This window comes from Myotis nattereri (assembly GCF_964212035.1).
Source record: "Myotis nattereri genome assembly, chromosome: 2".
NCBI lineage: Eukaryota > Metazoa > Chordata > Mammalia > Chiroptera > Vespertilionidae > Myotis > Myotis nattereri.
Genome location: NC_138076.1, coordinates 19035231 through 19053925, shown reverse-complemented (window position 1 = coordinate 19053925; position 18695 = coordinate 19035231). Strand labels below are relative to the sequence as shown.

Here is an 18695-nt window from a genome sequence, read left to right as displayed (position 1 = left end):
TATCATATGACCTGATCTATTTATTGGAGAAAACGCCACTTTCTCAATGATTTCCTAGCTCACTTTCGTTTTTTATATTACTTTAACCTCATTTAATTATCAACACTTGTAAGAATTTTTTTAAGTTGTTATTATTATATTAGTTAATATCATATGCAAAGCATAAAGAGCTCAGATATTAGATTATATGACACTAACACTCTTCAGTCATGTATGACCCCAAAATTTGACAATTTCATATGGTTTAACATAATAAAACATTCCCTAACTCTCACATCATTGAAACGGAAACTCAACAGCTGCCCTTCGGAGCCAGCTGCCTGCCTCCTGAAGCTGTGAAATGAAGGGTTTGGGACACCGTGGCCGAGCAAAGGCTACCGACTTCTCATCAGTGATACCTTTCTGGGACCAATGTGAACAATACTGAGCTTTGAAAAGAGCATGGGAGTAATGTAATGGGAGTAACTCACAATGAAGATGACAAGTGCAGGTGGAATAAATAATGAGCAAATAATAGGGACTACATGACACTGTTACCATATTAGCCCATGATCCAAAAGAATTCATAATTCAAACCCATTTTCAAAAATGTGTAATTTAATCAAAGTAGGGAGGTTAAGCATGCTACCCAGGGGTTGAGGATGGAGAATGAGGAAATGAAAACAAACGTGTCAGTAAAGGCCCTTTGTTCAATTTCCATGCTTGCTCATATAATTTTGGAACGCCATAGGGAAACTTAAATGGGACTACATCTCTCTGTGGGTTCTGCCTGAACGTATTCAGAAGGCATTGCTGTAAGAGGCAACTGGAAGGTGCTCGGTTCTCTGGGGAAAAGCTGCTGGTTACAATTAATCTCACAGATGTCCCCTTGCAAGTTGACACCTGCACCGTCCTCATCGGGACGATGTTTCAGCAGATTGATACAGGATTTCTCAGGAATTCGGGCTATTTGGTCAAGCTGGAAAACAAGCCCCTGTAGAAGCAGCTAACTCATGGAATCTGGACCCTCTTCTTCCCCAGTGGTTGCCAGAATATCGATGTCACTTAAGAAAAGAAAAAAGGAGACATGCTTTGGGGAATAGCAGTGTGATGCTCTTGGAGCACCCTCTGGAGGCCACAGCAAGGTGACACTGGGAAGAGGAAGAAAGAAATCTGATCATCTCGGGCCTCCCAGAGGATGAACTCCACAGATCTCACTTGAGTTGGACTCAAAAATGCACTGGTTCAATCTTAATCAAGGCAGCATAAGAAACATGCATAATTAATTTATAGTTTAAAAAAGCAAAGTAAATCTAAGGTGTAACAAAATTCTCAAGTAATTATTTCTAAATTTAAAAAAGAAGACATGTACTGATCAGTGTTATTTGCAGCCTACATTCTGAATTTTGGGGAGAATTTACTGCAGAGGCATCTTTTAGGAATTAAAAGAAAGGTATGTGGAAACAATATTTTCATGAACAACAACATATAAGTAAACAAAATTATGCAGGGTATTGTTAATTGTCAAATTTTTAAAGTAGTCAGCCTGTTTATTAAAACTGAGAATAAATTAAGCTGTATCTTTTTTCTAACACCTTACTTTTTCTAAAGCAACAAACACTGACATCTATTGGTATTTTGGTAGCTTTCCTTTTTTATCTATTAAAACTCATGCAAGGACACATACGTGCAGACATGTGTAGGATTAGGGTGAATCCAAAACATCACTTATTTCTTTGGGGAAATTTCATCTTATGTACCTAATAGCATATTTAATAAATATTATTTTCAAAATCTGTGTTTTAAGCTAATACTGTCTAATTTAATTTTTTGTATTTTCTTCTTGTCCAGAGGAGAGCTCTAGGATGAACTAAAATATTAGAAGTCCATTACTTCTTTTTTGTATGTGTATTTTTTATTTTTCAATTAAAGTTGAGATTTTATATTATTTTATAGGTTTCAGGTGTGAAGCATAGTGGTTAGACATTGATCCCCTGATATATCTAGTACCTACTTATTTACTTATTTGAGCAAATAAAATCACCAAAACATTGACACTTGATTTGTTTTCTTCTGTTATAACAGAACACCATAAACTCTCAGTACTGCTGGAAAAGTCAAATCTAACATGTTAAAGAATGCTAATAAAACACCGATTTGGTAAGAATTACACTCCCAGAACTTTAAACACTACATATAGCTCTTCTAGTGAGGAGGGGGAGGAAAGAAAAATAGGATGAAATGTGGATTTATTATATTCATTATTTTGGTTATATTTAGAAACACCTGCATTCAATTCTATGAACCTCACAGGCAATATACAGTTACACTTGATAAAAAGATAGCAAAGGGCATGTTAATACACACTTTCCTTTTCAATTGCTGCAATTTGTACTAGTCCCAAAAGAGATCATGCATATTCTATATAATAATGTGAGGGTTAAGCATCAACTCTTCAGTGTGGCCAGAAAAGGAGTCATGTTTCAAACTCTTCTCATAGCTTGAAATCTCAACATTTTTCTGCCAGAGATAAAATTATGTTGCACCTCACTCTACTTTCAATATTTAGACTGAATTCTGGACTGTTTTTATTACACATATATGCACTTGTGGTATTTGACATACTTATCCACTTTTCTCTACATTTACAGGTAGTAGATATTAATATTTATACTTACTCTCATCTAAAGCCAGCTTTGAATTATTTTTTACCATAAAAGGTAGATTTTGAAAATTATATCAAATATCTGTGCAAAGACACAATTTGTTTCTAAAGTAATTTTATAAACAGAGCTATCATTTATTGGGCACTTACTGCGTGGCGGGCAATGTTCAGAATGCTTTTACAGATCATCTTGGTGAAGACTCATAATAACTTCATGAGAATAATACTATTATCCCAATTTTGCATATAAGGAAACTCAGGCACAGACAGATTAAGCAGCTTTCCCCTAACTATCCAGATAAGGAACAGCACAAGTAGGATTTAAACTCAGGCAATCCGGCAGCAGAGCTAACTACTAGGCTCCTCCTCTTGCTGCCTAATAGTGGGGCATTTTCCTTCTGAAAGGACAGGTGATTAAACACATAAAAGACCTGTTATACTGCCTGAAACATGGTAAAAGGTAACTAGTAGCCCCCTTGTTAAAAAACATAAGTGTCCAGCAAAGTGCCTGGCAATTAGGTGGTTTCTATTCTCATGTTGGTTCAATATTGTCTGATTATATATATATTCGAGTCCCGATGCACGAAAATCGTGCAAGAGTAGGCCCTCACAGTCCCCAGCTGCCTCAAGGCCCTGTGCCTCCTCCCCCACCCACTGGTCGTTCTGGAAGGTCGTTCCACCATCCAGTCTAATCAGCATATTAGCTCTTTATTATATAGGATATATATTTTTTTTGCTCCCCATTCTCCTGTCAATATCATTTTATCACTTTGCAGATATGAGAATATCTGTTTCTCCCACTCTTTCTGCTTCAAAATAATTCTTCAAAATAAATCCCATTTCATTCTGTAAATACTACTTACTGTTTTTAATAATTACGTAAGGTAAGTGGTTACAAGTAACCAGGTTGAAACAGATCACTGGACATTCCTTGTGTTCTGTAAACACACGCTGCCCTGTTAGTGACAGGACACTTCATATCCAAGAATGTTTACAAGCACTTCAGCCTGAGGAGCCTCTTAGTTAACAAAACAGGTGGGTGATGTCATCCGGGGAGCCCAGGGCCCTGCTTCTACTCATTGGGGATACTAAGTTTCTTGAATTTTCCACCACTTGTCCTCACAACTGCCTCTTTTGTCAGCAGTGAAGGGAGACCCAATAGTTCTAGAACTGGGCTAGGCTTGATAATAAGTTTGTTCCAGGCCATTTAAGAGAGAGAGAAAACAAAAAGGAATCCTTTGCAGTGTTTTAATGAAAGAAAAACATATCAAAAACAGATTCAAAGGGAAGTATAGAGCCAATACCGAAAAGAAGAAAAAACACAACTTTTGGTTTTGTAATTTAGGCTTCAATAGGAAACGTTTGTTGAGCTGAATCAATAGGAAGAGCCTGGAGCATGAGAGGTCTGGTATCTAGGAGGCTCTGGATATTACAGGGCCCCTGGTTCATGGATCCATGTTGCAAAGCCCAGAATTATGCTGAGGTTGCTTATTTTGAGAAAAGAAGAGGAATTATTGGCTCCAAGGGCTTGGGACTATAAGAGCCATTATTATGGAATAGATAATGCTGTTGAACATCTGCAGCTCTAACAGTGTGTAATTTAATATTCAGTTAATTATATAAAAACTAGAGGCCCAGTGCATGAAATTTGTGCACTGGTAGGGTCCCTAGGCCTTGCCGGCGATCAGGCCCAATCGGGGCCTTCTGGCTGCTGGCCAGGGCCTCCCTTCCCAGGTTGTCAGCTGCCGGCTAGGGCCTTCCTTCATTCCGCACCACCCCCTGGTGGTCAGTGCACATCATAGTGAGTGACCGGTCTCCTGGTCAAACTCCCGTTGGGAAAATTTTGCATATTAGGCTTTTATATATATAGATGTGGATGCTATGAAAGATAGCCATGTATGTATTACATCAGTCACACATGGTGCATGAAAGTTAAAGAAGCCTTTTTCTCCTGAAGATTTCCCTCCAACAGATGTGTTTATGCCTCTGCCTGTGATACAGCACACAGTGGGGCTGAGAGGCTGAGTTCTCTCAGCATTATATCCACCCCTCCAATCCCCAAATGTTGTGAGTTACTCTTACAGCAACCAAAGAAAGGCCTGTTGCATGTGTATCATGACACAAGTTTCAGTGGCTGCTTTTAGAAAGGGGTGAAATTTGGGATTGAAGGGCACTACTACAGGAGCCATTTGAGAGGCGATGTCCTCATCAGTCCTAATTTGGGCCGACAAGTGGCAATGCTATAGTTAGGGCATCTAAAGGCCCTTCCTTTGAGGATGCCTGAGACTAAACTGTGAAAAAAAATAGTGTCTGTTTTCCCCATACACCAGTATGGCAATCAGTTATTCATACCCCTCAAATAAGGCAAAGTACACTGGTACTTACCATTATAGAGAAAATGACAAGGAGAGAGAGACACTGATTTCAAAGCAACACTATTGAATTCCCTGTGCTTTTAGATAATGCTAGTTTCACGTTAACCTCTTTTTGCATCAAGGAATAAATATTTGCATCAAAGAATGGAATTTCATTTATTCTATTTATACGGCTTAACAAGCACAAGCTGCCCTGGATGCGGTGAAAGTTTCCTCTCCATAGAAGACGACTACCTGATGGAAAGAGAAACAAATACACTAAAAACTAATCTAGAGACAAGTTCACCCCGATTTTTTTCATTAAGATAGTAGAGAAAATTTCAGTGAAAGAGAATACCAAACCATCCAGTTTAGAGGGAACCACAGTTGTGGGGCTGGAAAGCGGAGCAAGAGCCACCAAGGAAGCTCTTGAACCCGAGTCAAAGAGAGAACATCAGCTAGATTAGATGTGCAGGGCACAGAAACACCTGCTTGCTCTTAAGTGTCTCCCCCACAGAACTATCTGCTTATCTGCAATGCCTGTGTCAAGGCACTGCTGCTAGGAACCCTTGACAAAATGCTAGCCTGTTACTTGAAAGGGATGCTTGCTACTTTAATATATTGCCCCATCTTTAATTCTTCAGACCACCTACAGAGGACCATAGAAACTTCTGAAAGCATAGTATTCACAGGCAAGGCAGAGGACACCTAAAGGGCTCTACCAAAAACTCTTTGCAACTTTACAGTTTGAGTTAGGTCTAACACCTCTGTAATTCACTATGATGACCTTTGACAGGGCAGTAGAGAAAGTCACAGAGACATTGCTGATCCAGCTCCCCATCCCATACCTTGTTGAATGAAATACTATCTGGTATCTCCAAACACAGGACAAAAGTAAGGAAATTTTCAGTACACCCTCATTATGGCTAATGAAAGGTAATTAAGGTGAATCCGATCAGCAGCGTCTTATTATAGAAGCATGCACAGGAATGGTCAGTAGCCAAACAATTACTCTCTGTTCAATTTCTGTTTTGCTCAAAACCTGCTTGAGGTCTCTGCCAACATGCCAGGTTCTGAAATGCTATCAGTGATGCCAATAAGAAGACGAGGCAAATTTTGTTTTCTTCCCGCAAGGAACCGGCAAGTACTTCTGCTTTATCTTCTTCAGCCACAGTATTACCAAGGGCTATTCAATTAATTCTTCAGAAGTACTGTATAAAAGTATATACAGGAGGATGCTCTATGTGACTTATGGCAGTAAAAAAGGTAGCCTTTATATTTGCCCCCTTCCTCTTTTTCACTCAATCACTCATAAACAACTATTTACTTAGGAAGCCTCCTCTGTCCCAGACAATATCTACAGCATCAGCTCCTGTTAGGGAAACCTAAGGTGAAACTGTCATTCATGTCCGCGTTGATTATCAAATACAAGATTGGTCTCTAGAAAGCCTCAACTGTCATCTCATTCTATTATGTAAACAGTAAGCAGCTGGGTTAAAAAATTCAGGTAAGCTTTTGATTTGAGCATCTCTTGGGACCTAAATGGATCATATGCTTATTTATCAAGGAGCTGCTCAAAACTAGAACTAAGCTGAAAGTTTGAGAACTTATTTGGAACAAACCTGATTCCTGCAACCGGGCTAGATTTTATCTGCTTCACTGGCCTCTAGGAATCCCTGACCGGAGTTCCAATCCCGCAGGAATGAATCAGGAGAAAGGAACGCGCACATCAAGACCCCATACCTCCCGCACCTCTGCCCAAAATACCTAAACTCAACCGCTCAGGCGGCCTCTCTACGGGTTCTTCCCAGCCAGGCACACCCCTGGGAGAACCGTTCCCGCTTCTCTCGCTAGAGGGCAGGCGGGGCCCGTGCAAAGCCCTCCAGGCTCGGGACACGCGCGCACCAGCCTCCGCTCCTGCACTCCAGGTCCCGCTCCCGGGCTCGGCACGGCTAAGGCGCTGGTGAAAGGCCGCCCCTGGGAGCGCTGTCCATCCCGGACCCTCGGAGAGCGCGACCCCGGGCTGCCACCCCTAGCCCCGCGCGCTGGGTGCGGGCGCCCAGGTGGGGCTGGGCGCCCAGGTAAGGGGCGGCGCCATGGAGGGAGTGAACCGCCCCGCTCGGCGAACGCCCGGGAGTTGGGCCAGGCGCCCCGAGCGCAGGGCGCGGGCGGGCGAGAGAAAAGCGAAGGCAGCACCGGTGGAGGAGAAGGAGGAGGAGAAGGAAGAGGAGGATCGCGGAGCCCTGGTGCGGCGCACTCACCTGGGCTCGAGCCGCCCGCCGCGGGCGCGGGCTTCTTGCCGGAGCCTCGCTCCTTCTTCTTGCCCTTCCCCTTGCCTCTGCCTTCTTTGCGCTCGGACATCTCGCCAGAGAAGTGCACGCTCTCCGAGGACGGCTGCGGACGACGACGACGCGCGACAAGTTTGGTCCGAGGGCTGGAATCGGGTTTGGGAAAAGTTTTTCCCTCGAGGGGTAGAGCGAGCGGGCTGCGGCGCTCGCGCAGCGCACGGAGCGTCTCCGGTGCTTCGGGGGCAGCGCGGACGCGGCGTGCGGTCCGGGCCACCTGGGACTGGCGATCGCGCCGTCAGGCGGTCGCGCTGGCTCCCGGGGCTGCTCCTGTCGCCTGGGAAGTCCGCGGTTCTCGCCGCACCGGGTCCCGCCGCTGCCGGCTCCTGTCCTGGCCTCTGCCCGGCGTGCTTGCAGCCCGAAGGGGAGAGGGTTCACTGTCCAGCCCGCGCTCCCATGCCCAGGCAGCCACCGCTCTGCGACCGCCCTCCGCGCGAGCCCGGAGTTCCAACAAGTTTTGGGGAACTCCTCGCCGGCTCTTTTTCAATTGCCCCACAGCCACCCACCTCCCGCCCGCAGGTTGGAGGCTGGCGCCTCCTTCTCACCCTCCCCTTCCCGCGCCCCCTCCCTCTTCCCTACCACACCCCCACCCCGAGGCGCGGACACGCCACCGGGAGGAGCCTGGGCTCGGCGCTCCCGGGCGCAGCCCCTTTCTCTCCCCGAGCCCGGCGGGGCCAGCGGGCGGGGGGCGGCCACGCGCCCCGCGGCTGCAGGGAACTCCCGACAGGGGTCGCTGGAACCTGCGCGGAGCAGCCGCCGCCGCCGCCGCGGGAAGCGACCCGAGCGGCCCTGGGAGATCGAAGGACCCAGGGCAGGACCCAGCGGCCCGCGCTCCTCGCTCTCCTGAGCCAGGCAGCGCCCCGAAGGGTCGGTCCGTTCCCTGTAATGCAGAGAAATGTTGGAGACAAAAGTTTGCCACTCTGACAACCTGTCCCCCAAATAAAGGCTCAGGAGCCCCTGGGAAGGAGAGGAGTGTGTGCTGTTTTCCCAGGAGAGTCTGAGGTTCATTCTTTTCTTACTTTAGTGAGTTACACGCACGTAGGGCCAAGATAACTCCGGGTGGAAGGGAGTCTGCGTGTAAGGCAGTCCCGGGTACACAGGAAGGGCGCTCAGTGAACCTTAAAGGCGGTCAGATCGCACCTTCTTCGTAGATCTGCTGTTGAATGTGGGTGTGCGCGTGTGCCGGCCCTTTCTTCAGGGTTTTAACAACGTGCCTGTTAAACCTCACCTTCTGCTTTTCCTAAAACAAATAATAATAACCTGACCTCTTCAAAGGGGGTGTCCTATACTGTCTCTCACTACGACTTAATTTCACATGAACTGCAAACCCCTGGTTAAAAAGGCGATCAACAGTTAAATGTCTGCACTACCTGCGCGTCACTCAGCTGAGATGAGTGAAAGCAGGGAGGGAGAGCGGAGAGCAGTGCAGGAGCTCTGTAATTCCTTAATGCTAGCTTTCTCTGACTCCAGCTTCCTCAGGACTGCGGGCGAAGCCTGCTTCCCGTCCCTTGTCCTCCCTCTGGTGGAGAATTCCAAAGAGCAGTGAGATCCAAAAAAACGTTCGCAGTCAGCTGCACAGGACAAAAGTTAAAGGCCAGAGTGACCTGCATGCACCACAGATCCAAAATCATGTCCAGAGAACATTCTCATAGCTATATCACAGCTGTGATGTAACTTCCGATGTTAATTTACAGGGATCGGTTTGTGTTGTGGTCAGGAAGAGGTGAGCATGAACAATCCATACATGAAATTAAGGTATTCCACTTTAAAAGTGACTTGCTCCTGATTTTCCATTCTGTGGGGTTAATGCTAACAGAACCATTACCTACATACAGCCTTCTGGGTATATTTTTTTAATTGCCACGATTTAAATAGAGTTGAAATCCGAGGTGCCTCCATGTATGTGAGAAGGGAAAAGGGGGAGGGAGCAAATATATTCATTTTGAAACTGACCTAAAATAAGAATAATTTTATTCATTTAATTTGCATTATAATAAGAATCAGACTGTTTTGGTGGCTTTTAGTTGTTAAAAGATGTCTGATCAGTACTACCATCATTATTTTTGAAAAAGTTTGATATTAAAATGTTTTCTGATAGGCTTTCAACAAAAATATACATTTTACTGAGCTATGAAAAAACAGCAAAACCAGGGGAAAAGATTATGACTATATCTGAATAGCACTATAATGTTCCACAAATTCCAATGTAAAATGGAGCCCAACGTTGGCTGAAATAACTCTGCTTTCCCAGGAGGGGACACTGCTCAACAAGCAGGAAACAGCAAAATTCCGAAAAGGGGAGTCCTTTCCGAAAGGGTACTTCATCTCCAGGGTGTGAGACCCTGTGAGGGCTTCATACATAATAGCTGCATGTTATCAAATACAGTATATCACTACTTTAAAATTGAAAGATGTAAAGGAAACCATGCTTTGGCGTCTATAAACAGTTTCGGATCTTACCAAAAAGCAGGAAGCCAGAAGTAAAACCCAGAGCTATGGAAATACTATCATTCAGTCACTTTTGTATCTGGATGTTTTACTTCACGGAGCAGCCTATTAATTCCTATCGCAGTCATTTTTCAGGGAGGTAAATGGAAAATCCCACAATTTTGTGGTAATTTTCCATTGGAACAAATCTATCATAGTAGATGACAGTTTCCCCAAACCAAGCACCAATGACTTACAGAAACGCTTGCTGATATGTGGTACCTTTATAATAAAACATGGCAGCCCCTAAGTAATGTCAGGGATCCCCTGGAAAAGCGCAGGCCTAGGGGATGAACAGATATGAAGGGAAGGAGATGGGTATAAATAAGCATTCAATATTTTTTTTTCCTTGGTTTGATGTGTTGGGGGAAAAAAGAGGACAAAAAACACAATGATAAATGTTGAAGAAACTTTAAAGAATGGTGATGAAGCGGCAGTTGGATGACAAGGTTGCTTCCTGGGACTTTGTTCAGATTCTGGAGTCATATTTTAATTGCCAGTTGCCACTGACTGGTCAGGAAATTGATGGCAAAATCCAAAATTCTTTTTTCTACTAATACATTACTTATAAGTCTTTATCCTTTACGTTACCGCATGTTAATTTTTTCAGTAGCTTATTTTATTACATCATTTATGACTAGCTAAAAGATTAACCAAATAAAAGTCAATTACTTAAGTTAAAATATTTGTGATTTATCAAGAATTTGAGATTGTTCTTATGAAATTCTTCATCTCTGTGGTTGGGAAGTGGCAAATGAATTTTCAAAAGCACACCTTGGAAATGATTAGAAGAGATGGAGAAAGGAGGAAAATATTTTTCTTTTTTGAAAATAAAAATATTAACTTCAATTGTCTAATTTAGGAAGGACGACATATCTTCATGGTATAATTTTATGAATTTATTGTGTACTACTTAACTCTTAGAGTGTGTATCATAGAGGGTGTGTTGACTATAGTAACATACATCAAGCTGTCAACTATGTCAACTCCTGAAAAACAGAGTGGAGATTTATAAATAAGCAACTTGAGAAATAAAGACAAAATGGATATCTTATATTAAAGGACAGCTTAAAATAAGTGCAGTCATGCTCCATAACATTGTTTTGTTGGCTAGGATTAACTTTTAGAAGTGTCCTCAAAAATCTACAAAGTTGACCATTTCTGAAGATACTCCAAGAAAATTTTATAAAGAAAATAATAAATAAAATGAGAGAACATTAACGTGGGAAGATAGATTCCATTTTTGCAAAATATTGTGCACTTTAACAAAAATGAGAATTTTATCTGTGATTCTGCAAATAGATGCTTTTAACTTTTAAAATGAAGTAATTTAAGGTAATTTACATAAAGATTACTTTTTTAAAAAACTTTGCAACAAAGTTGGCATTAATAAAGATGCACGAATGCAAGAGAAGATCTCACTAAGCAGAGCCAGCTCCAAACAACCACTAAATGTGCTTGGCTCATTCATTCATTCATTCATTCATTCATTCATTCATTCACCAAGCAGTTACCAAAATAAGTGCTAGATAGCAGAGAAACAAACAAACAAGAATCACCCCTATGCTCATGAAGCTAAGTATTATGAGAAAGCTAGAAAAACAAATTAATTATTATACTACAAATGCAAAGCAGCAACAGATAAGTTTTCCAGGGCCTGAAGCTCATAAAATTTGGGAGATGTTCTTAAAGGAAAAGAACACAAAATTAAAAATGCAAATTTGAGTCCAAGAACATTAAAGGGGGCCCTTGGATGTGAGAGGCCCTGAGGAGTAGGCTTCATAGCTTTACTGTAAATTCATCTCTAGTGGTTCAAAGCATATTCCACCATCTGCACAATTACAGTCTTGATAAAGCACAATTCTATACCATCTTATAGATTAGATAATACTATCACTATAAACAGGAGACATTAACAAACAATCCAAAGAAATACACACAGAACTGAAACAAGCAAAGAGTATCTATCATGTGAGGAAAATGAGATGCATTTGAGCCTTAAGAATTCACCGATGAGCAATTGTTCTTTACGTTTAGACTCTTAGAACCAACATGCAACACGATTTTGTTCAACAAAGGGCTTCTGAGCAACAAGATGCTCTGGCAAAACTGGAAATTGTGCCCTCCATTACATTTGGCAAATATTTAACAGAATTACTAATTAACCATATTCTGTCTGCGAGGAAGTCAGTTTGAGAACAAAATTGTGAGTTTAGAATCCTAAGATAAATACTAAAAAGGTCATGTTCAAACCACATTAAAATGAAATCTTTTTGTTTTTCTGCTTGTTTGTGTGATTTTTAAAAACTATTACTCACTGCCCTGGCTGGCGTGGCTCAGTGGTTGAGCATTGACCTATGAACCAGGAGGTCCTGGTTCGATTTCTGGTCAGAACCCATGACCAGGTTGGCATTCAGGAGGCAGCCAATCAATGATTCTCTCTTCCTCTCCCTTCCTCTCTGAAATCAATTAAAAACATATTTATTTATTTATTTATTTATTTATTTTAAATATTTCTTTATTGATTTCAGAGAGGAAGGGAGAAGGAGAGAGAGATAGAAACATTAATGATGAGAGAGAATCACTGATCGGCTGCCTCCTGCACACCCCCCACTGGGGATCGAGCCCGCAACCCAGGCATGTGCCCTTGGCCGCAATCGAACTCAGGACCCTTCAGTCCACAGGCTGACACTCTATCCGCTGAGCCAAGCCGGCTAGGGCAATTAAAAACATATTTAAAAAAAATAAAAATTACTACACACTGACGATTGTTATTTTTGTTATTTGTCATTATTATTACTGATAAAATTACTCTCATGATGGTAGGGATACAGCATAGATTAAAAATGGATTTTATAGGTGAAGATTAGTGCCCCATTTCTTTTTATGAATTCTATTTTACAAATAGAGCCACTATCCTAAGTCTCTTCCGTAATAAGGTGAAGCTATAAGACTTAGTAGTTTTTGAAACATTTTAAGGAGAAACAATCTTATGCATCTTTTCAATTTCACGTCCTCACCCTCAGAGTAATTATTTATTTTTATCTTCCGCAATCTCCTTGCAACATGTACTTGAGGTGTGTATGTGATGCAAGCACCTCAAATTTAAATGTACATATATAATGCACATACACAGACATGCATGTGTGTATATTATGCTTATTTGTATGTGCATGTACACATATATGTGTGTTGGTAGATACTTAGTGTTTCTGTTTCCTCTATTGGGAATGAGAAGCATTGTATTCGAATGTGAGCCTATAAAAGGCAAAGATTATTTATCCTGCCTTATCCACTTCTTTCACACTGCTAGCCATTAGAATTCCCAGCACCACTTTGCATCTAGTAATCACTAGTTTTGCATAGAATGAATTTAAGTGGAATTGGATAAATATTAAAAGCCTGGTTCTAATAGTATCATTTTCTACCAATCAATTGCTAATCACCTACTCTGATAATAATCTTTGACACCTTTTCTATATCCAACTCATCTCAAGTCCTGTCATTTCATGTCAGTCTCCTTTTATCCATCTAAACTAGGGGCCCAGTGCACAAATTCGTGCACTTTGAAAGGAACTGTGGGTGAAGCTGCAGTGGACACAGGGACAGGTCTCAGCCCATCCTCTGCACCCTTCCCTGACCCTTCCCACCTCGGCCCTGCTCCTGCCACCATCACTCCCATGCACTGATGGTGCCGGCCCCACTCACACCTACTTACAGCGCAGAGCGATTGGGGCTGGCGGCAGCGGCGGGTGCAAGTGGGGCTGGCACCATCAGTGGGCTGCTGCCCTGATCGCCTCTCAGGAGCAGGTGGAGGTGGAGAAGCCCTCAGGGGCAATCGGGGCCAGCAGCTGCAACTCACACCTACTGACAGTGCTGAGCGATTATGGCCGGTGCCATGCATAAGCAGCAAGTGTGAGTGCTGAGTGGGACCACAGTGTGTGGGAGCAAAGAATTTTCAGTAACCACCAGAGACTCGCCCAGATGACAGCAGCCAGCATCCCACCTTGGTCTGGCGCTGCTGCTCACCGGCTCCACCATCCTCCCATGGCTGACACCCACCATGTTCCGCGCATACCCCGCCCCCCCCCCGGTGGTCAGCACATGTCATAGCGACCATTTGTTCAGTTGTTCTGCCATTTGGTCTATTTGCATATTAGCCTTTTATTATATAGGATTAACTACCACCCAAATCCAAGCCTTCCTCCTTTCTTTACTTTGACTACAGTAAAGCTTTCTACCTGGACTCTTGCTCCCTCCAATTACTTTGCCACATATAGCAGAGGAGCGTCTTTGAAGATTAAATCTAATTCAGTTACCCTTTGCTTCCCAGAGCCATGTCTAATGCTCTTGGAGTAGATTAGTCTGTGCCTAACTCCAGCCTTATCTCACTGTGCCTGATCCCTAGCAACCCCTGCTTTATTCTCAGAGGCCTCTTTGCAACATGCCTCTGAAGCTTGCCATTGTTTCCAGCCCCAGTGCCTTTGTGCTTGCTGTTTCCTCTCCCTGAATTTTACCACAGCTACTATACTTTGTCTAATTCCACTGATTTCTCAGGCTTCAACTGGATTTCAGTTATTGAGAAAAGCTTTCCATTAACTTTCAAAACTGTATTAATCTCCCATCACACTTTTTTATCTCCTTCAATATATTTCCTTCAGTTTGTTATTATATAATATCTTACAATGATCTGTTCCCACTGGACAGTTATCTCTTTGAGGGCAAAGCCTATGACTATTTTGTGTTCTATGTCACTAGCACTGTGCCTGTCTCATCATAGCCAATCACATACATTTTGTTAATTGATGAATAAATGAGGAAAAATAGAATTACTTTCAAATGTCTATAAGACCACATACATATGTATGCATGAGCTTATGTTTATTTGGTCAAATTTTAAAATGATAATGATTATGATACCAGGGAAGGCACCTTGGACTAACTTCTGTTGAAATAAAATAAGCATTTCTAAGAAGTGTATAAAATAAAAATCTTGACTAATCAGTATAACCTTTCAAAACTTTAAGAGGTGAGGTGATAACTTTTATGAAATGGTAAAATTTCAAGAAGGATAATTACTTTTTTTCCTAACTTGCCTCTGCAATTTATTGGTTCCATTTGCTCTCTTGGGTTCTTGCGACATGTCAAAGAGGCCCATAAAACAGCTGTTTTTTAGCAAGGATGTTCTAACAAAATTATAATGGATGAAAACCTGCAAACACACAGTTGTTAATGGAGAGTTAAAAACCCCTTTTTAGCATGGGTACAATATAAGTTTCCTCTCTCCATATGATTATTTATCTCTTTACAGACTGGTGGCATGTCCACATGTAGTCATTTCAGCAAATTGCACCTTAGAATGAGCTTTGAGTTGTTTTAATTCCTCTAACATTTTGCACCCTTCCCACCATCCCAATCTATACAGTGAAGGCAAAGGAATTTCTCCATACATACTTGGAGCTCAGATTCTGTGACCACCTAACACACAGCAAAGAGATTCAGATGTAAAAGTCTTTTAAGAGTCATCCCACAAGATCTTCTCCAAGGTCAACATCTTTCCTTTCAAGAGGCACTTTATTATTGTGAAAAGATTCATCCTTGTTAAACATATAATGATGTTAAAATCTAAATATAATGTCATGAGTGATGAATTAGTGCTTCTAATATTTGAACAGTAAGAGTAATTTAACATATCAACTCTTTTCTTTGGTACACCCCATGAGAGACACCTGGTAGAAAGCATTTCCAAAACAGATTATACTATATAGGAAATTACTTCATAATGTCATCATGATAACTCGGCTGTATGGAATGAAACACTGACCCATGACATTCTGTACCTGGCCCAGGCATGTAATAACACCACAATTATTCTTTTTTCCTTCCTTCCCACATAATTCCTTCTAACTTCCTTACTAAATCTTTGTGAATACCCCCGCCCCCTTTTTTTCACTTCCTCCTCATGTTAGAGACCAATACTTCATCTATCTGACTTGAGTAGGGATTTTTGGTTTTAAGTTGAGAGCCAAGAGTGAAGTTCTAGTGGAATGTTACAGCCATCTCCACCCCTGGACCCAGGCCTAGAATTCAAGTTACTTCACAACAGACCAAATTTCAACACACTTTATATATGTTTGGGAATTTTGAGGTATGTATGTGTTAAAAAAATATATATATCTTTCAATTCTCATTCATCTGGGAAAAGAATGTCACAAGTAGTAACAACTCAAGGAGGCAAGTCATCTTTTAAAGATAATTTAGCAGAACAATTAGCTAACTTGATGGAAACTAAATGACCATCCAAAACATAACTGGTGACCAACCATGCAGAAGATTACATTCTCATGGAAAATGTTGTCTTTTATGCTTAATCATAATGATTGGGTTTGCTCCAGCTCTTTCCCAAGGTGCAAGATGGAAACCTAGTTCAAATGGTACAGGGAGCTCTGGTCTTGTCTAGAGTCCTATTCAATATATAGGACTCTTTGGGCCCTTGAGAAATTCTGGGAAGTGATTCTGGTATCAGATGTCCAAATGAATGTCTAAAATATACCTGAATTAGCAATTGTGGGTGATCTTTGGTCCTAGAGCGGACAGAAATCCTTGAGATAACCATAAAGCAGATAGATTCAGGGACAAATAAGCCTGTCACTCCAACTGAGACTCCTGTCTTTGAGACTGACCAAAACCAGCCCTGGTTTAAGTTGGAAAAGAAAGTCACATTTATCTTGCTTTGGAATTGCAGGATCTTATTTTTCTATTATTGTTTCCAAAAGAGAGTCTAACAAAATGAGGTAGAAATCCACTCTCACTTTTATTTTCATGATACTAAGTAGACCCCTGAGTGCCAGCAATGTGCTAGGTTTATATCAGTGGTGTTTACTTTGGGTACTAGAGCTGTATAGTTCTATCTCAGAAGGGAAATGTAAAGAAATTTTTATATATGTTCTCAACTCATTCTTTTTCTTTTAAAATTTACTTTTTTCCTCTTACCTAAGAAACTTTTATTAAAGTATTATCTATACTTTCCCTTCCTCATCCTGCTTCTGTATCTGTCCTCCCAATATCTAATGCCAGGTCACCCCAATTACCCAGTTTTCTCCAGCAATATAATCGTTCTCCACTTTAACAAAGAAGCTATAACAAAAACCTTTCTTTTGACCCTCCTTCCCTTTTACAAACAAACATTCTCAGTTCTTTTTTTGTTTATCAGCTCAAGGAATCCACCTCCTTCCCCTACTCACCACCAATCTAATGAAATTGTTCAAAATTCACCAATGCCTTGTCAGATGAAGTGTGTTCTTTTTATTTATTTTTTTAATATATTTTATTGATTTTTTACAGAGAGGAAGGGAGAGAGATATAGAGAGTTAGAAACCTCGATGGGAGAGAAACATCGATCAGCCGCCTCCTGCACATCTTCTACTGGGGATGTGCTCGCAACCCAGGTACATGCCCTTGACCGGAATCGAACCTGGGACCTTTCAGTCCGCAGGCCGACGCTCTATCCACTGAGCCAAACCGGTTTCGGCTTAGAAGTGTGTTCTTTTTAGTTCTTATGCTTAGAGATCAGAAAGTAAACATCAGTCTTTATTTTTCTCCTCACATCTTCCTTTCCTCCCATGATTCCAGGCATTTGGTGCCCCCAGCCGCACCTCTCCCCTCCCCCACCCCCCCCCCCTACACACACACACACACTCCAGTTCATTCCCCTCTGAAGAAGCTTTTAAATGTCCTTCGCTTCTCCCCATTCTGGGTCCTCTGTCATTCTTTGGCCTTTTTGTAAATTCTCATCTCACTGCTCATTTTCACTTCTCACACATAGTCATCCTCTTGCCTGCTATCAGAGTTAATCTTCAAAATATACAGCTATTATCTTATCATTCTTGACATAATACCTCTAGTGGATTCCTGTTGCTCTAAAGTTGAAACTTCTCAATACAGGGTAGTCAGATCCTTCCCAATCTAAGTGCTGCAGAAAAATTCAACCTCTTTGCTACCTTCTTCTGTGCTTTCAGTATATTCTGGTCACACTAACATTTATCTTTTCTTACTTCTATGCCTTGAACTCTGTTTTGCCCCCTACCTAGAATTTCCTTCCCCTTTTCTGCCCTGTAGACTTCTATTCTTCCTTCCAGACCCATCTCAAAATTCACCTCTTCTGTTTTTCCCAGATACTCCCAAACAGAGCCAATTGCTGCTGGATTTATGTTCAGTTTAGCACCTACATTATTATAATTATTTCTTTTTAAGTCGTCTCTCTGCTACACCTCAGGAATCATCCCTATATCTCCTTAAAGTACATGCTCAACATATGTAGTATATTCAAAGAGACTCTAAATGTATTCAAGGAACTCACAATTTACAGTTAATTCAACTTCAGAGTGATTGAGCAGCCGTTGAAGGGTTTTGAAATCTTTCCAAATTTAACATTTTACTCCAACGCAAACTGGACTTCCACGAAGTAACTGCAACTTTTCCAAGTTCTGCAGCTGTGAGAGCTATATCTTAATTGATTTGTTCAACCAAAGTTACAGTTAGCAGGATTCTAGAACAGAACTCGCTGATTTCTGTCACTACATTGTTACATACTTAAATCCAATTTAGCCCTTGTTTACCTACTCTATGCCTTATTTCCTCATATCAAAAAAATAATATCAACACTTGTTACTCAATCACCATAATGAGGTATTATAAAATTCAACTGATGCCTTATTTGTACATTCCTTTATAAAGAAAAATGACTTTATTATGTATAGACCTCATTTTGACTTCTGAAAATTTTATTTATAACTCTGAAAGGAAGTGAGTTCCTTTATATAGTTGGTTAAAAAATATTTTTGTACTTACTTATTGGTTTGAGAG

At 41.5% G+C, this 18695-nt stretch overlaps 1 protein-coding gene across 4 annotated transcripts in view; it reads right to left on the bottom strand.

Moving 5' to 3' along the window:
- Window positions 1-18695, bottom strand: part of NRG1 (neuregulin 1) — a 1003358-nt gene that overhangs the window by 192522 nt on the left and 792141 nt on the right. For 3 of the 4 annotated variants that reach the window (XM_081083055.1, XM_081083054.1, XM_081083056.1), the window contains exon 1: window positions 7260-7828. The exons of the other annotated variant lie outside the window; for it this stretch is intronic. In XM_081083055.1, coding sequence (XP_080939181.1) covers window positions 7260-7359 — 100 coding nt within the window. In that variant the 5' untranslated portion in view covers window positions 7360-7828. Of the gene's footprint in view, window positions 1-7259; window positions 7829-18695 lie in introns of those variants that run through there. 4 annotated transcript variants of the gene reach the window in all.